This window comes from Mytilus californianus, unplaced genomic scaffold (assembly GCF_021869535.1).
Source record: "Mytilus californianus isolate M0D057914Y unplaced genomic scaffold, xbMytCali1.0.p SCAF_1, whole genome shotgun sequence".
Lineage (NCBI taxonomy): Eukaryota > Metazoa > Mollusca > Bivalvia > Mytilida > Mytilidae > Mytilus > Mytilus californianus.
Window position 1 is genome coordinate 23,833,548 of NW_026262581.1, and position 19,409 is coordinate 23,852,956.

The 19,409-nt window shown below is 31.9% G+C and overlaps 1 protein-coding gene across 1 annotated transcript in view; it reads right to left on the minus strand.

Moving 5' to 3' along the window:
- Positions 1-982: 982 nt before the first annotated feature.
- Positions 983-19,409, minus strand: part of LOC127717525 (cartilage matrix protein-like) — a 49,624-nt gene continuing 31,197 nt past the window's right edge. Inside the window, exons 5-11 of the mRNA XM_052223207.1 lie at positions 7,712-7,732; positions 6,868-7,173; positions 5,277-5,534; positions 4,409-4,420; positions 2,386-2,682; positions 1,477-1,734; positions 983-1,090 (exon numbers count right to left, since the gene is read on the minus strand). Coding sequence (XP_052079167.1) covers positions 1,086-1,090; positions 1,477-1,734; positions 2,386-2,682; positions 4,409-4,420; positions 5,277-5,534; positions 6,868-7,173; positions 7,712-7,732 — 1,157 coding nt within the window. The 3' untranslated portion in view covers positions 983-1,085. The remainder of the gene's footprint in view (positions 1,091-1,476; positions 1,735-2,385; positions 2,683-4,408; positions 4,421-5,276; positions 5,535-6,867; positions 7,174-7,711; positions 7,733-19,409) is intronic.

The following is a 19,409-nucleotide window of genomic DNA, read 5'->3' on the forward strand; positions in this document are numbered from 1 at the left end:
CATCTATCTACCTTTACTACTATCAGAGTTTTGACAAAGCAGACATCATAGTTAATTCATTTGCCGTCAGCCTCGTTTTCTATTGTTATTAAGAGCATTTGGTGTTGATGGCAGATTTTCTATTGGTTCTGCTTAATTCATTCAAAACATTAATAGGCCCCGTGTTGAAGGCCGTACTTTGACCTATAATGGTTTACTTTTACAAATTGTGACTTGGATGGAGAGTTGTCTCATTGGCACTCGTACCACATCATCTTATATCTATTATATAAAAATAAGGAGATGTGGTATGATTGCCAATGAGACAGCTATCCACCAAAGTTCAAATAAAATGGATGTACACAGACCGGACGTGGCAGGGTATTTATCCGTTCTCATCACTAACAACCAAAAGGACACTAAGTACATATCTGAGAGTACTCGCAGTTACTGACAGCTAATTCAAAGCCAATAACAACTATTAAAAAATTAATGTATCTAAGACTTAAATATCAATCAGTACACATCCAACATCCAATGGATTTAGTGTAAAGACGTCATAAACAGTCAGAGAACATGACCTTGTGCAACGCCAAAATAAAGGTATCGACAGATTGTAGTACCGTTAAAATGGATATGTGTATAACAAATCTTTAGTATGATTTTAATTTACTGATGACAAAATCAATATTTATACCAAAAAAAAACAATATTCAAAGATCTAATTACAGTGTTGAATTGGTAACCTTTTAGAATAAGTTTATTGAAAGGATTGATTATGGCGATTAAAAGCTTGACATAGTGTACAGAAGCCTATCTATTGTTGAAGACTATATACTGCCCTCTATAAATGTTCTCTGGTTATTCTTGAAGTCAGATTGCTGTCTCATTGAGGTAAAAAAACGTACATGAATAGGCCAGATCTCCTAACCAACGTTCATATTTCTGCATATTTCAATGTTAGTTTTGGCGCCAAATTTATATAATTGTCAAACAATGAACATAAGTTTTAAGATGCAATTTAATTTTTGAAAGCAAATAATTAGTTTTCGTTTAGTTTTTGTATCGGTCCATGACATCTAACCATCCACGTTGTAGGCAAACTCTTAGGCTGAAAAAAATAAGAAAAACAAATGAAGGAAATAACAGTTAAGAAATCATGAATTATTATAACTGTAATCGTGGAACTTAAATTATAGGCTTAAATATACCGGAAAGACTGATTTTTTTAACAAGAAAAAATAATTTCAACGAAATTGAAGTTCAAGAAACATTTCAATTTATATTGATTTTTTTAACCGTTTCTTGGAAAGGAACATTTAATTTAAGAGAGTAATTCCTAGTGATTGCAACAATGCAAAACCATTCATCATTTTTTTTAAATTTCTGTAATTTTACACAGTACAGTACAAATATTTTCTATTGCGAATTAATTATATTTAAATATTTTGTTTGCACATGGCTAAAAGACAAATAACTCTCTATAAGTTTAATTACCTGAACATTTCCGTTGTATAAGAACATCTCGCATGTTTCGTAGAGGATCAAAGCTTGAGTCGGAGAATACATATTTGTTATATGGCTCTGTTGCCATCTCCTTGAAAAGTTCCTGGTTAGTATGGGAGCCAACGCCTATCACCATCACCTTTATCCCACTGTTTTTTGCCTTCTGTGCTTCTCCCAGTGTTTTGGAAAGTCCCTTGTCAGACCCATTTGTTAGTATGACCATCATTTTCTTTGCCTTGCTGCGAGAATCTGAAGGATACATTTAAATTTACAAGATTCGTCTCCCATAAAAACTAGACATTTAGAGACAATAATAGATTAGAATAAAACAGATAGCATCATGGCCAAAGAAAACAGACGAACAAACAGACAACAGTCCACAAAACACTATACCAAGAAAACATAAGAGTGCGCAACACGAACCAAAAAAAAATTGGGTGATCGCAGGTACTTCTTCAGAAGGGTGAGCAGTTCCTGCTCCACTATTGGAAACATCATTTTTTTTGTTGTAATTTTGATGAGTTTCTTTATATCTTTCTTTGCGGTATGGGTTTTGCTCATATTTGAAGGCCGTACATAAACCGATAGTTGATAACTTCTACGTCATTAGATCTTAAATTGGCGGAGAGTTGTCTTATTGGCAATCATACCACATCGTCTTATTTTTACATTTACTATAACAAAAATCCTTAAGAATAATAAATACATTTTAAGAATTTGATAATAATAGTTAAACATGCGCAAGTATGTCGTTAGGTGATTATTTAATTTGCGTATGCCCCCACGTCTCCTTTTAATCAAAATAATAAATGACTGTTTGACTGCTGTCTCACTCTGCGCCAGTGAAACAGTTGCGAATGTTTTAGTTTCAGGACGAGATTTAAATGATATATGATTTACCTGGGAAACTATTCTTCCTTGTATATTCAATAGCTTTTCCAGTATTCACCTTTCCTCCAGTGTATTTTATTTTATTAACAGCTCTAATGATGTCTTTCCCCTTTTTATACGTTCCAACTTGGAATGCTGTACTAGCAGTACATCTGAATGTATTGACACCAACTTGGACATTTCCTTTACCAACCGGTACTTCTTGGACAAGATCTTCAACAATGTCTAACATTTTCTGGAAATTTTGTTTCCCTACATGACAAGAATCTTCAAGGACAAATACCAAATCAGTCATGCCCCAACAAGCTGCCAAAATAAAACAAATTAAGTTATATACTGTGTAACATATGTATTGACATGTGAATTTAGGGAGCTTCATGTTCCATTTCAATGTTAATGGGGGGGGGGGGGGGGGGTCAACTGTAACACGAGATAATGTACAGGTTAATATGTCAACATAACAGTAACAATGTAATAATAACCTTTAAACTGGGTGCACGCTTTTAATATTCTAATATAAAAGGTATTATGAATATATTTAATTCATGGATAGATACTGAAATACAAATTAAAAAAGAATAAGTACAATTCTAAATTAAATCGCTGTTATCCGTACATTCGTTTTTTCAAATGAAACAGAACAGCTGCATTTAACAGGTCGGGCATATTTCCTTATACGGACATGTATAATTATTTAGCATACGTATGCCCCGTCAATGCATGTGCTAGTGTTTGTTTACAAATAAAGCATTTTGTTTATTTTGGCGATTGACCTATGCACTGAATGATTTGGAATGTATGATGGACTACTTGTCTATAACTGACACACTACTTAATTTTTCACTTATTGCCAGAAAAGAATTTTTCTTTCTTTTTTTCTCTCGATTACTTGGTGATACCACCTCTGAATATACTCATTCTTTCAAAAGAAACTTTTTGCTGTGATTATATGAATATAAGTTAATATACTCAAAAACAAATTCCTATAAACTTTAATGCAGAAAAATGATTTTAAGAATGGACATGTGTAAAATAGGAATTATGTATATCCCCATTGAGAGGCCCTGACATACTGTAATTGCGTGAAGTCTTTGTTGTCGACAGTCAGTTACCGACACGATATCATTTAAATATCAGGTGTCCATGTCCACACTGTTATGAAATTCATTCTATATGTGTGATACAGTTTTTTGTACCTTTAAAGCTGGTAAACATTTCAAAGTGTTTCTAGCTCTAATATTCGATACAAATAATTATTTTGCGACTCATCTAGAAATTTGATTGCCCATACAATATACAAGAAAGGAAATCAAATTGCCTCTTTTGCATCACAATAATTTGCCAACTGATTCATTTGTAAATAAAATATCGAAATATAATTTTTTTTATGCGCACATCACACGCACATAATGGAAAAGCCCTGTAGGTACATATGCATAACAAAATCGGTTTAAAATGTGAAAAAAATAAAAACGGAACAGCCGCAGCAGTGTATGCAACCCTAGATTTATTTTTTGTGAGCTCGAAATTCACATGAAGATGCGAAATGATCGTTTATACTTGATTGCATTACATATTTACACATTTTGTGACGAAAGTTTGATATTCGAATGAAAATAACAAGTTTAAATATTAGCATAATACTGTTTTTATTCAACTCATAATTTGTTTGGGTGTTTTAGAGAATGTTTCATTGATGTGAAAATATAAAGTTTGTTTTTCGCATACAACCATTTGAAATGCTCACTAAAGTCGATCGTGTGTACACTTGAATTGGCTTTAATTTATGTGAATCTAAGAAACTAATAAAAGATCTTGTATTATAGTCTAGAAATACCAGATCAGACCCTGCAGCAACTTTGTTAAACCATGCCTTGACCATTGCAGAATAAAACCTTTAAATCGGAACACTGTTTCAAGAAATCTGAGATGTATTTAACATTTGCAATCAGACCCTTGACCCCAGTCATATTTTCAACTCATAAAGGTATTTTATTTAATTATATATGCAAAGAAAAATATGAATACTTACTTATATCGGCGACTGTAAATAAAGTCAAAACATATATTTATAAGTATTAAATTGAATTTACATTTTAAAATAGTCCATTTTCAAATTACCGACCTTTAAAAGCATTATTTTTTATCTTAAGGGAAAGGGAAATGATCCCTATACACTGTGTTCAATGTTACTGAAGCCTAATGAAAAATGTGTTGGTGAACGTATAACAATGTAAGCTTTTTTAAAAGCTTTTTCTATTCCGTTACCACTTATTTTGCAATCTCATTTGTGATGCTCTTTGAAAATACGAAGTCAAATTGTTGTTGTTAGATGCGTTACAATAGACCAATGCCATGATCGTCCAATCTATCTTCTACAGGCAGGAACGCAGTATATCCTACCTAGGTGTTGAACCAATTTGCCAAAAAAAAAAATAAAAAAAATAGGAAACAAAGTCGAAAATTTAAAAATGGACTTTTACAATCGAAACTAGTCATCAAAACTACAAAATCTTCCGTACTCTTGATTCTTAAGATTATAATTTGTTCAGAAGTTTAATAGTACGTGTTATAATTGTTTTTCTTAGATCTTCAATTGAAGTATATATTTCTACTTCTTGAATATATATTGTTGTGTGTGTAGTATGATTGTAGAATATTTGTACTGACATATATTTTATTTGGTAAATATGTATAAATACAATGTAGCTTTCACTAATTATTAAAAATATGTCATTCTTTATTTAATTTTTTTTTTTTTTCAATTTCTAGCGTGATTTAGTAAATGACATCTATTTTTAATTGTTAGAAAACAATTGACTGATTGGTTGGTTTATTTACCGATTGTGTAGACTTGAAAAAAAAACATATATTAAAAATTAACAGATGATTAGACCTACCTTCGCAAGCCTTACTCAAGACTAAAGTCTTGATTGATTTCAGTAAGTTGAAATTTGCAGCTGTGAAGACAAACTGGCTCTTAGGTTCACTGGCCACACTCTGGATTTCTGTCGCATCCACGGAACTACCCACTCCTATAGAAAACATTTTAATCCCCTTGAGTCGGGCATTCCTGGCCTCTTCTCGTGTCTGTGCTTTGTTTGAAGAATATCCGTCTGTTATTAAAATTCCGATCATTGGGTGTCCAGGTCTATGGCCTAAATCATGAAAATCATTGGATTCAAACTGTTTAAAATTGCTTACACAAAGCAAGCAAAACAAAAATAAAAACAACAAAACATTCAACATTAATGACTTGCAAATGTACTGCGTGTAACTTATTACTCAAAGCAATGTTAAAATGGAAGAAAAACACGCATATTTGACTACCACTTAGGAAATACCATATACACATAGCATGATATTTTACTGCCACTGGGTCGATGCCTCTGCTGGTGGACTGATAGTCCCCGAGGGTATCACCAGCCCAGTAGCCAGTATTTCGGTAGTGGCATGAAAATACGGGTTTTGTGCTTAATATTTGCTGTTACAAAATTTTGGAAATTATTTTAAATTAAGGAATGTATCTCCCTCATGCAAAGCTCTGATTCCTTGCCCGGCTTTAGCTATACTTTTTTGTCCTTTTTGGTTTATAGCTCTTCATCTTTTAAATAGGCTTTGGATTTTCAAATATTTAAGCCTCGAGCATCACTGAAGAGACATTGATTGTCGAAATGCGCATCTGGTACAGTAAAATTGGTACCGTTAATGTTATTATGACGAGAAATCTTTTATAAACCATCAAAAGCCTTTAAACAGTCTAGTTAAGAAATCAAATCAAATGCAGAAATAGTTATGAAACAAATACATTATCATTTGTCCAGTGATAGGGGTGAGAATTTACTAGATACAAATGATCTTTCAGTCTTTTTTTTTTCGATTAAACAAGAATATTTTTAGATTGAAAAGAATTTTGCTGTTGGATGTGATACATGTATAAACTTTAACATGTTATGTGTATATGGTATTTCATCACATGATCATTTGTTTGTTAAAAATTTGAACTGCAACATGAACGATACTGCTACAAACTTAAGGAAAAAAAACTGAAATTTATTCTAACAGTACTTTTTGTCATGATCGCCTGTGCGACTGGATTGTGTCCATGTCTGAGGGTCTGGATGAGGTTTAAAGAATACAGAATAATGACACAAAAAAACAGAGAAAAATGAGCAGAAAGAAAATAATGGGGGGGGGGGGGGACATATAAAAGATAACTCTAAAAAATAAAAGAAATATAGGTAATACAATACTGGTTACAGAAATGAAAGATGTGTGGTACAGAACAAAGATAGCATCAAGAAAAATTTAATACTTTAAAGTTAAATCATTTCATCAGATTTGTTTGAATTTGATAAAATAACCGTTTTTAAGAATTGAAAAAATCCCTAAAAATTTAAAGAATACAAAAATTAAGGACCCCCACCCAGACCCTGATGTGTCTGCCTTGTAAATCAGTTACAAATCTTTAAGTATACTCTAGATGCACACCTGACGAGCGGGAAAAAGAAGTCGAATGTAGATATTTGATAGCACTTCCGGTATTTGTTCCACCTCCCTCATACTTGATTGACATTATAGCAGCCTTGATATCTTTCTTATTCTGATACTTGTCAAGATTAAACTCCGCCTTCACTGGTGTGTGAAACGTTATCACTCCTACTTGAAACTTGTCTTTGCCAACATCTAGGCCATCAACAATGTCCGACATAAACTTCAGAGTGGTTTTGAAATTTGTTGACCCAACACTGCCAGAATTATCAACCAGAAAAACCAGGTCCGCTCCAGCTTTGCAACCTGATATTATGAATTAGCATACTTATTAAAGTTTGAGAGAAAAAAAAAGAATATGTTATAACTGGATTCCTTTCATTTATTGTTGGTATTGTTTAACTTTATATACATTTGGATTCCCATTCATTTTAGTTTTTTGTTTACCATGTACTGAGCATTTTTTTCGTAATGCACACTACGGTGCCACTAGTAAACGTCGGTAGCTGGTGATTTGTCTCAATTTTCACGTGCAAATATTTGATAATATGTTGGTAAACTACAAAAAAAAAGATTAAGAATAAATGTAATTAAAAAACTGTATACATAGGCACAAATATGAAATATCATTCATAGATCCTGCTAATAGCTAAAATTTTGGCATGGGATTTTTCGGAGTGCACACATCTGTAAAGTAATTCGACAGTTGAAATATGTCGTTAATCAATACACCGTAACAGCAATACCGTTTCTCCATCTTTGGTCAACAAACATAATCTGTACATAAACGATATGTATACAAAGAATTGAATTGCAGTTCTAGTTTAAAACGTTAAAGACTTACCAGTAGGTGTTGGTGCGAATACTGAAATCATAAGATGCAAATATAGTCGTATAATAAAACACAAGGCGATTTGGCGCAGTTGTCAGTAGACAACAAACCTACTAAAAACAAGAAGACAAAACAATAACATCAGAAAGATAATGTACGACCCTTAGCAGTATGTTCACAGCGTTTGGAAAGCTTAATAAATGTTATACAATGCAGGATAAAACACATTTTCTTCTTGCTAGTAAAAAAAATCATCCCTCATTTAATACTGTGCATGGCGTTCATCTTTTGAAATATAAAAAGAATGTCTTCTATCTTGAACCCATCAATCTAACTTAAAGTAATAAATAAGGTTATGTTTGTTAAAACGTATGTAGAACTGAGGGTGAGGGACTGATTCATGTAAATGTATACTATTTTTATCACAAAATGTAATGATGAATAAACACTGGACACTTTTAATTTGCAAAACACTCATTTGCAAATCCGCCGCCGCCTCTCCTTAGACCTACAGTGTCATGTATATAACCAAAATGTGCGGAATTACATGGGATTCAATAATTTCATTGCTTTTCTGCTGTTATTATTATATATATTTTGTAATTTGATTTAGAAAAACATGGGATTTTCAATATCCCATGGGATACGGCAAATCCCATGGGATTTACCATTATCCCATGGGATTTTGGTTAAATCCCATAGGATTTTTTTGGGTCCCATGGGATAATTGTAGTCCCATGGGATATTTGTTGTCCCATGGGACAAAAAAAATCCCATGGGACTATAATTATCCCATGGGATTTTTAATATCCCATGGGACAAAATAAAATCCTATGGAATTCAAATTATAAATATACAGTAATGTGTATGTTACAATGAATTCTGTTTGGTAGTAAAAAGTTTTGTAATATATATATGAGTGTATTTTGGTTTTTTTCATTTTGTCACAAACATGTTTTTAATTTGTTTATATGACAATAAAGATTATTATTATTTTGGAAAGTATAATAATATTTAAAGTCAAAAAATAAAATCCTTTAACTGAAATAAAATGATGACATGTCTTAATAAAAGAAAAAAATATTGATTTGAAATCTTGGTCTTGTTTGTTTTTATTATGAAAAATAGAACTGAAAAAAATATTTCATATTCTGACTGAATAAATTGACAAAGCACAGTTAATAGTTTACTCTTTTCGTGAGGTAAAGTTTCTTTGTTATAGTTCCATTGCAATATATGAATATGCAAAGGATGTGAATCTTATACCTTTGTGGTGTTCATAATATTACATTTATATTTGCAAATTTATAAAATAAACACTTTTCCTGTTAAGATTTAGTTTTCTTGTTTCAGCTTGCTATGAACAATTATTCAGTCCACTATATAAGAGTCAAGTAAATAAATTATTTCATCCACTAGAATATTCCTACAATTCTTAGACAAAACATTTTTGCAATCTGTTTTTCAAAAATCTTCCTCCGTACATCTTTATTGGATGGAGCGATTTAAATGAGTGGCAAGTTCATTTGGACAATAAAATACTAATATATTTTTTCATTCCTCCCTTCTTTCAATTGATAATTACGTTGTTGCATTTACATGATTAAGTTCTTGTGCATCTATGATCATGATGATATGACTCCTTTTTGTTTATAGTCATCATGTTGAAATTTCCTCTTTCTTATGTAGGAAAAAAACACATTCCATTTCAAATTAATAAAAAAGACACACTATGTAGAAAAATATCAACTTTAAGTTTTCTGTTCAGTATTGACCTGTTGAATGATGATCATGAAAACCAAGATGTCTGACCTACAAATACACAAAACTCAAAAATTATAAATGAAGAGAAATACAGCAATAAAATGGCTATTTTATCATGTTTATGTACATTTTGATAAAAATTTCATTTGAATATTTAAAATTGTAAGAACTCTTATTTCAGTGCTTTGTGTCTATGGTTTTCATATTAGTTGTTTTTTGTGCCTTGTTGCAGTCTTTTGAGTTAAGCCAATTGCAACAAATGTTTACAGTTTGTTCAAATGTTGTGCTGTTATTAAAACCAATGTCCCAGGTTAGGGGTGGGTTGGGTGCTCACTAAATGTTTATTTTATTAGTCGATATTTGCTTTGAATTAGCTGTCAGTAACTGTGAGTACTAATAGATCTGTATGTTGTGTCTTTTTTGTTAAAGGGAAAGAATAAATTTCCAGCCACATCCAGTCTGTGTTTTTGGTAGCTGTTTTTCTGCTTTGTTGCATTCTAATGAGTTAATAAAATTGAGAATGAAAACGGGAATGTATCAAAATAACCTGACCCAAGAGCAGAAAAAAACCCTTTTCAACTGATTTTATAGTTTTTATATTGACTGATTTTATAGTTTTTATATTGAACTGACACTTACTCCACTGTCCTTAATTAGAGGAGGATTTGGCGCCAGCAAACATGTTAAACCATGCCACATTTTGTAAGTGTCTGTCCCAAGTCAGGGGCCTATTATTCAGTGGTTGTCAATTGTTGCTATATATCATATTTGTTTTTTGTTTATTGTTTTGTGCAAAAATCAGGCACTTAGCTTTCACCTTTGTGGTGTTTCCCCCAAAGCATGTTTAGCATGGATAGACACCATGCCCTTTTTAAATGACGCCATGCCCTTTTTGAATTGTTTTACATTTGTTATTTCATGGCCTTTTATAGATTTCTATGCAGTATAGGGTTTGCTCATTGTCGAAGGCTGTACAGTGAACTAATTTTGTTAAATTTAATGTCATTTGATTTCTATTGGAGAAAAGTCTCATTGGCAATCATACCGCTTCTTATTTTTATATCAACCCTGCTATATTTTGCCTGTCCAAAATCAGGAGCCTGTACATAGTTCAGTGGTTGATGTTGGTTCACGTCCGTCATATTTGTTTTCATAACTTGTTTTTTTTATAAATTAGTCTGGTAAATTTGAAGTTTGAATTGTTTTTTTTCTAAATTTTGTTTGTGGTGTCTTTTATAGATGACTATATCATGTATAGGGTATGGGTTTTCTCATTATTTACAGGTCATCATTGGCCTCTAATAAGTAATTGCATTGCTTACATCCACTTAATTGAACTCTGGTGGATAGTTTTCTCATTTATCATACCACATCTTATTTTCATAATAAACATTATTCAAGGGCAATAACTTTTATAGAAGTGGACTTACCATTTAGGTTTTGTTGACGTCTGTAAATCTATTTTTGTTGATAATTTCTTTTGTTTATAGTTTCCCTTTATCTTTAATGTTCTTGCCCTACACATAAAAGGGTAAACATTATCATTTAATGACAATAACTACTATTACATAATGAGTAGGCAACTGACAATTTTGGATCATTTTTATATCTTGTCTTGCTCATCATTTTTGCTGTTTAATATTATCAATATTCTAAGAAAATGAGGTCACAGTAATATTAAACTTGGCAGACAGACATCTTCTTATTTTTATATGACTCCTTGCAGTCATTCCATACACCAACAAGTAGACATATGCTTATAATATCTGATAAAATGAAAAAAACAAGAAAACTTAGCATTGACCAAAGAACCATAAAATGCGATCATGGTTATATGAATCTGCCAGACAGACATGTACACCTTACAATCGTTACATCCGCCAAATATAATTTACCTGTTGCTTAAAGCATATGATAAACTGACAAAACAATGCAAATTTTTCATTGACCAATGAAACATGAAAATGAGGTCAAGGTCATATAAAACATGCCAGACAGACATGTGCATCTCACAATCATTCCATTCACCAAATATAGGGGCCTTATTCATGTTATTGCTTACAGTATCCGAAAAAAACACAAAAACTAAACATTGTCCAATGTACTATGAAAATAAAGTCATGGTAAGATGAAACTTCTCAGTCAGACATATGCACCTTACAATCATTCCATACACCAAATATAGTTGACCTATTGCTAATTTGAAAATAAGAAAATAGAAAAACTGATCAAAAAACAAAAAAATAACATTGAGCAATGAACCATAAAAATGAGGTCAAGGTCGAATAAAACATGCCAGACTAACATGTACATCCTTAAAAATTTTCATACACCAAATATACTTGACATGTTGCATACAATATTAGAAAAACTGGACATTTTTACCTAGGAATAGTGATGTCATGGACTAGGAAAATTAGTCTGGGGACATAAATAATATTTTACTGACATCGGACTTAATATACTAGTAAATTCTGTATCTGTGGACTTTTTATACTAGTTATATTTGTCTGACCAGACAATTTTTACCAGGACTAATTTATCTCTTACACTAGTTCTCAGAGAGACATGTCACCTTACCTTGACACATTATTCTGACTCTGAACAAACCAGTATTTGCTCTTACTCCTTAATAATACTGCGTGCTTAGGGGAGTAGCAGCAAATACCAACTTTAAAGTCTTTGGTTTTACCCGGTTGGGTTCAAAATAAACAACCTTCTGCACTTGAGGTGAACACGCTACCACGAGACCAGGCAGTATAATATAAGGAGTTTACCCAAGATTTAGAGTTTCCAAGTTTTTGCAAAAACTGGATCAAAATCATCATTGAAAAGCAATAACTTTTTAATAAGATTTAAGTTTCTCTTTAATTATTACAGTTTTCGAGATAAAAAGGCAAATTCAAGAAATATGAAGAAAAAAAAATGGTTAAATAAAATCTGTATTTTAAGGCAACAACTCCTATGAGTCAGCTGCCAGTTTTGATGCAAATGGACAGTAGATTTTTTTTTCAACATTCTGAACATTTCTACCCTTGTCAGATATTGTCTATCTATTTTGGCCTTTTGTAGCTTATTACGCAGTTTGGCTTTTTAGCCCATTGTTGAAATCTGTACGGTGACCTATATAGTTGTTAACTTCTACGTTTTTAGTTTCTGTTGAAGAGCCGTCACATTGGCAATGATACTATATTTGTATATGTTTTGTTATGTAGGTGTAAGGAGACAACCTTTTGATTTTCTGGTGGGATAAAAAGGGGAGACAGATTTTTTATCACCTGGCCTGGTAAGTTTTTCAGGGTTCGTAAGGATAGGAAACCCGGCAAATTGTAACAAACCACTGTGGTTCGACCATATTTGCCAAAAGATTAGTCCAAAATAATTATTTTAACTTTTTTCTGTTATAGATAATGCATATTTTAAGGTTTTCTTGTAGGGAGGTCCTTTTTTGAGCAATCCTGACACCCCTCGGTGTGTTCTACGACAAGAAAACCCTTAAAATGTGCATTATCTAACTTATATACCGTCAAAAAAATACTGTTTTTTATAAAGATTTGTAAAATCTTGCATCCTATTTTACCGACCACACAAAAGTGGGATATTCCTTTCTAATGCATTCAGGTTTTAATACGCCATACGGCTCATTTAGAATGTGAAATAAAACTCATTGATTAATCTAGATATAAACCTTAGAAATTATTATCCATACACAATAAAAATATTACTGTAACTGCATGAAGTAAGACACAAATGAATTGTTACCATCTGATAACGGTGTATGAAAAATACAAGACACTTTGTAAGTAATTTATTGTACCAACTTAGTTTATGGAAAGGGGGAGGTGCTATGTTTTTTTTTGTCTATTTGTAATGACATTTTATCGCGGAAAAGTGGTTATTTTGTTAACAATTTTAATTGAATCGAATGAAATATTCAGAATGATTTTCTTTTGAATAGCAATACATTTTTTTAACAGATAATCAGGATATAATTATATACTCTCCCCCCCCACCCGACCTCATTGTGAGGTAAGTGAATGTTATTCAATAGAATATAAGAATATTTTATTAGTTAATCATTTGATAGAGTAAAAGGTATACATAAATGTAAAAAAGTTAAGAACTGACACTAAGGTGGCACGAAATCGTGATACATGTACATGTAATACGAAAACGAATATCAATACATGTAGGTCACAGTATGATTTCCTATTCAGTGTGTATCGTCCTGAACTTGCATGAAATATTTGCCACTGGACATTAAGTAACCATCAATCAATGAACCTATTCGGTGTGAATCAATAAAATTTTCAAAATCTTACACACGAATATGTTAAATCTGGCTTTATTTTAAAGTGTTATGAAAGTTTTACATTAAAATTCATCTTGCATATATATGATAATGTCTCTGTATTGTAGCGATAAATTAACAAAACTTCACATTATTTGTTTCTAAAATTAAAATTCGGGCAATGACGATTTTTTTTACACCTATCATAGATTGAACTTTAAAAAATAAATTCCCAAATCAGCAACAGAAACTATCAGACGAATATAATTATGGAGGAAATAATAGTTTGCATTTTTATCAAGGAAAATAATGACCATGTGATGACCTCACACAGGTCATTATTTTATGCCTTGGAGCATATTTCATTGAAACATGGTATCGTCCGGGTTGATTCTTCGAAAGAATGACCTATCGTTCTGAAAGAAAATAACTCCATATAGGTATATAAGGGCACGTAATAGTCAAAGTTGTTACTGAGTGCGGAAATATGAAGATAGATAGATAGAAAAATTATAAAGGGACATAACTGAAGAACGGTAAAAGTGATGCTACCCAAGTTTGAACTTGATCTGATTTTTGTGGTAATAAGCATTGTGTGTAAGTCTCATAACATTTGATTGAGGCTAACTTAAGTTGAGAACAGAAACTAAAAATTCAGCAATTTTTCTATTTGTAAACATGCATAGCTCTAGAACGGTTGTGTATAAGTTTTATAACATTTGGTTGAGACAAACTAAAGTTAGAGAACAGAAACGAAAAATTCAGCAATGTTTATGTTTATAAAGGGACATTACTCAAGAATGGTAACACCAAATTTCGTACTTAATCTGTATTATGTAGTAATAAGCATCATGTATAAGTTTCATAACATTTGGTTGAGGCAAACTAGTTAGAAAACGGAAACAAAAAATTTGTACTTGGTCTTAGTTTTGTGGTAATGAATATTGTGTATAGGTTTCATAATGTTTGGTTGGGGCAAACTTAAGTTACAGAATGGAAAGTAAGATTACTCCAATTTTAAAAATTACTTGATATTTAGAAGAAAATAAAAATTTTGCAATTTTTCCATTTATAAAGGGACATAACTCAGGACGCCACCAATATTCAAACTTGATCTGTGTTTTGTGGTAACATGCATTGTGTATAAGTTTCATAACATTTGGTTGAAGCAAACTTAAGTTAGAGAACATGGAGAATGGAAACTAAGTTTTTGCAATTTTTCCATTTATAAAGGGGCATAACTCTAGAACGGTTATAGTGATGCCACCAAAATTAAAACTTGATCTGTGTTTTGTGGTAATAAGCATTGTGTATAAGTTTCATAACATTTGGTTGAGGCAAACTCAAGTTAGAGAACGGAAACTAATTTTGGGACGTTCGGATGTACGTACGTACAGACGGACAAGGGTAAAACTTAATCCCCCCACCGCTACGGCGGGGGCATAAAAAAATTAAAATAGCCTTGCTAGACGTCATAATTATTTGGACTACCAAAACTGGCAAAAGATGTAACCTAATTCTTACTTGTTTGGGGAAGAGGGGATTAACCGAACCACTATTCAATCTAAATCAGTGAACTGAATTATTGTCTTTTGCAGTAGTCCGAGTCGACATCTGTTACTAATCATGCAAATTGATAGTCAACAGTATACCTTTTTCCGAATGTCAGCTTACAACAAAGAATCACTGGTGATAGGGGAGTGTAACCGATAAATTGATCCTGAATCAGATAAGATTTTCCCAGTAACGGAGAACCCCTTTCTTTTTAGTGAATATAAATAGTGACGGGGGTCTCACAAATAAATTTAAATCTGAATTACAGGAACATCGATTAGCAAAGTAAACTTACATATTAATCTCGAAGTTATTTACGGTAAAGACAGACTGTGCTCCTGAATTAAGGTATTATACATTTGTGTATTTTACTCGGGGGGGGGGGGGGGGGGGGGGGGGGGGGGGGGCACTTCCTATATAACGTGCCGCTGGAATAGGTCACTTTTTCCAGCTTGAAAATATGGGAATAGGTGGGGAAAACTATCAGAAATATATGATAAGGTCGATAAAGTTCCAATTACTTGTATATGAAAAGCCCTGTCATTTTTTCACAGCCGAAAGTCTCGCCGTAAGTAAACATTACATACAGAATCTTAACCTTAAATATTCCACTTTTCCAACACACCCCACGAAAACCAACCAATATGGGAAAAGGTTACAATTTTACCCACGCAATATATGAAAAGGTATACATTTTTAAGATCTAAATTATATGAATAGGGTGGGGTAACAGAACCCCAGCGGCGACACACCCTATCAATTAAGTATTGAAGTGCCTCCTCCACCCCCCCCCCCCCCCCCCCGAGGTATTTTACTGCTACAAGATATTTGATTTGCTAATCACGCACCCGTTGATGAGCAGAGAACCATACTTTCAAGCCAGCTGTAAAAAGGCAGGCAAATCCTAACAGTACTGTAACTTAATGATACATGTATATCAAGTTACAGCACCTCACCCAGCACAGTTAGCACACTGGTGTGTGTCAGTCTTATAATATAAAACTGCGTAGGTTCATATCGTTTGATTCAACGTTTTTTTAGGACCGTTGTCATCATTGTCAAATCCGACCTGCCACTTTGCAACCTGACCTGCAAAAATATAATTCGACTAAAAACAATGCCAGTCAAAATTGCTTTTTGAGACTGGGCGACTGAAAAAGTTTTAAAATGTGACCTTGTTGTGACCTTGTGACCCTACTTGGAATTCTTCATTCATCGGCGTGTGTCGGTAGGAAAAAAAGGAGGCATTGTTTTTTTTTTTCTTTCTTTATTAAAAAAAAAACAATCATAAATTTTTTTTCAAAACTCAGTGTCGTATTTAACTGTTCTCCCAACAATTTTTAAAATGTTTGTTTCACTTCCCTTTGACTTCCTTCCTGATTTTTTTTCTCATGAAATTATAGAATCAGTAAATGGATATATATATATGTCTGTGGTCACCGTCATGCATTTAGATAAGAAATTCCAGCATGCATCATCAAATTATTCATGTTTTATTTGTGACATCAACATAACTGAAACATCATATTATTTCCCAGTAATTATGTAAATCATTTTGATTTACAATTATATATGTCTAGGACTTATGCATGTATATATCTTACAGGCACTTTTCTCAGAAAAAAATCCTATATACTTTAATAGAAGTATATAGGAAATATATAGGAAAAAAAATCTGAGACAAGTGCCTGTGATATATCTGTCAGTCCCAGAATAATAAATATAATTTTATCTTAATCTTTGGAAAAATCCGATTATTAAATTGTTAAATTCTTTTACTTCATAATTATGTCAAAGTATACTTTTTAAAGTTTTAAATTTTAAAGTTAAAATGTATATTCCGTTTTGATCTGAGGAAAAACTTTTTAAACTGTAATGACATGGTCAGTCAACTGATTTGTTGCATGGCTGATTACAGGTAATTAAAGCATGCAGTCATTTTCCATTACGACAGTGCGTGTACCCTGGGGTGTGTATAACATATTAGAAATACCATAGTTTTCTAGAGAACATCCTGTCTATGTGTAATACAGATTGATGACATTACACAAAATTTCTTTCGTTAAATCTAGTTAAGTATCTATGTCCATTCCCTATTGCAACACTACAATTTTTTCGAAGAAAAAAATGTTAAAATTTTAGAAAAAAATCATTTATATAAAATAAAGAAAAAAGTAGCAAAAAAAACTTATGTTACTACGCATTGAGTAAACATAATTTCACTTAACATGTACAAACCCTTGAGAAAACGTATATATAGATGTGTTTAAAAAGGCCAATTCCCAGTGGATTTATTTAGACCACAGGCACTTGTCTCAGAATTTTGTTTCCTATATACCTTAATACAGGGACTTTCTATACTAACTTAGTATAGAAAGTCCATGCTTAATATAACATTAAAAGTATATAGGAATTTTTTTTCTGAGACAAGTGCCTGTGACTAGGAACTAAGATAACTAGAACTAAGTTCATTGGAAAGTCTTTTTGTCTGATAATGTATACCTATAGATAATGAACATAATTAAGAACAGCTTCAAATATATGCCTATAAATTAACGGTACGTCTAAAAACCGCTCAGGACCTCCTGAGTGCAGACAGGACATAAAAAGTCAGTCAGGACATGTTTATATGTTTTAGTGAGCGTTGATGGTATACATTCGATAGATAATTTAATATTTGATCTCATAATTTTGGTTTTGATAAAATCAAACCAACATTTAAGAAGTTATTTGGGATACGTCATGCATGACCGATGATCATATTCAATACCAATCATCATTTTGATTAGGACGTTTGATCTTTAATAATTAGGACTGATTGGTGATGGTTATAAACACATACAAGTAAACTTTACAAACAAACCAAAAAAAAAAACAACGTTTCCTTGGAAAAATTATAAAAATACATGAATATTGTTTTTACAAAAAAAGTTAAATAAATTTTTCGTTTTGTATGTAATAATTGAAGCCATTTAGAAATATAAGAAATCTTAACATAGTCGGGAAATTTTCAATTCAAGTTATTTCATTTGAAAACGTTAACAAATATAGATCTTATTCGATGTAAAATGTGACGTCCTTGGAGATCAAAACCCCGTTTAAATAGGGTTTGTCTACTTTCGTCTATTGCCGAACATTCTATAATCAAGTATTTTTACAAATCCTTGCTATAATATAATGAATCGCGTCGCCACTATCACCACAATTACATAATGTACAAGTACAATCTTCTCCTAAATATTTGGCATCTAACAATTTCAATAGGAAATTTTGAGTCGAAACTGAAGTACCAAATCTACAAAAAGAATCACTATTTTTGTAGTAGTAGGCGTCGAAAACCAAACTGTTTATAATCTTTTTTTTCCTCCTAAATTAATTGAAACTCCTGAAATAATTTAACATTATCTATAGACAGCTTACATATGCAAATCTTTTTAGAAGTATGTGAGTGTGTAGTAATAATTTGTTCATTAACCCCCCTTTTTCCTTCTATAAAATTACATTGAAATCGATTTTATTTCCAAATTTGTGTTTGCTAGGATTGACACTTAGAACGTACAACAAAAAGTATCAAGTAAAAAGTCACGATTCAGTTTTGGGATATTATTTTCTTTGAATAATTTTAATTTTAAAAACGTTTCAGTATTTTTCTGAAACATTTTTAAAAAGAAACGGACTTGTAAACAAAATTTATTTTTTAATATTAATATTGAACAATGATTGTTAAGAAAACAATCTGCCAAAGAGGTTTGGTAATTAACTGGCTTCATGCTGTCAAAAATGTCTCCTTTTTATAAGTTATTGATAAAAAAAAACTATTTGAAGGCGAATTAATCATTTCCTCAACTAAATACATTTATCTATGAGTAAAGTCAATTCGTCAAGAACTTTCTCTCATATATTTAAACAATTGTAAAATAATTAATTTAAACTTTTGTACTGCGACTTTCTGTCCGTTTACCAATACTTATTCCTTGTTAAGTTTTTCATATCCATTTACGAATACTTATAATGTGATAATTAATTTTTCCGTATGCTTTTTATCCTATTTTCATATCAAACAACCATGTTACCCGTAGAACGGAGTTAAGTACAAATTTA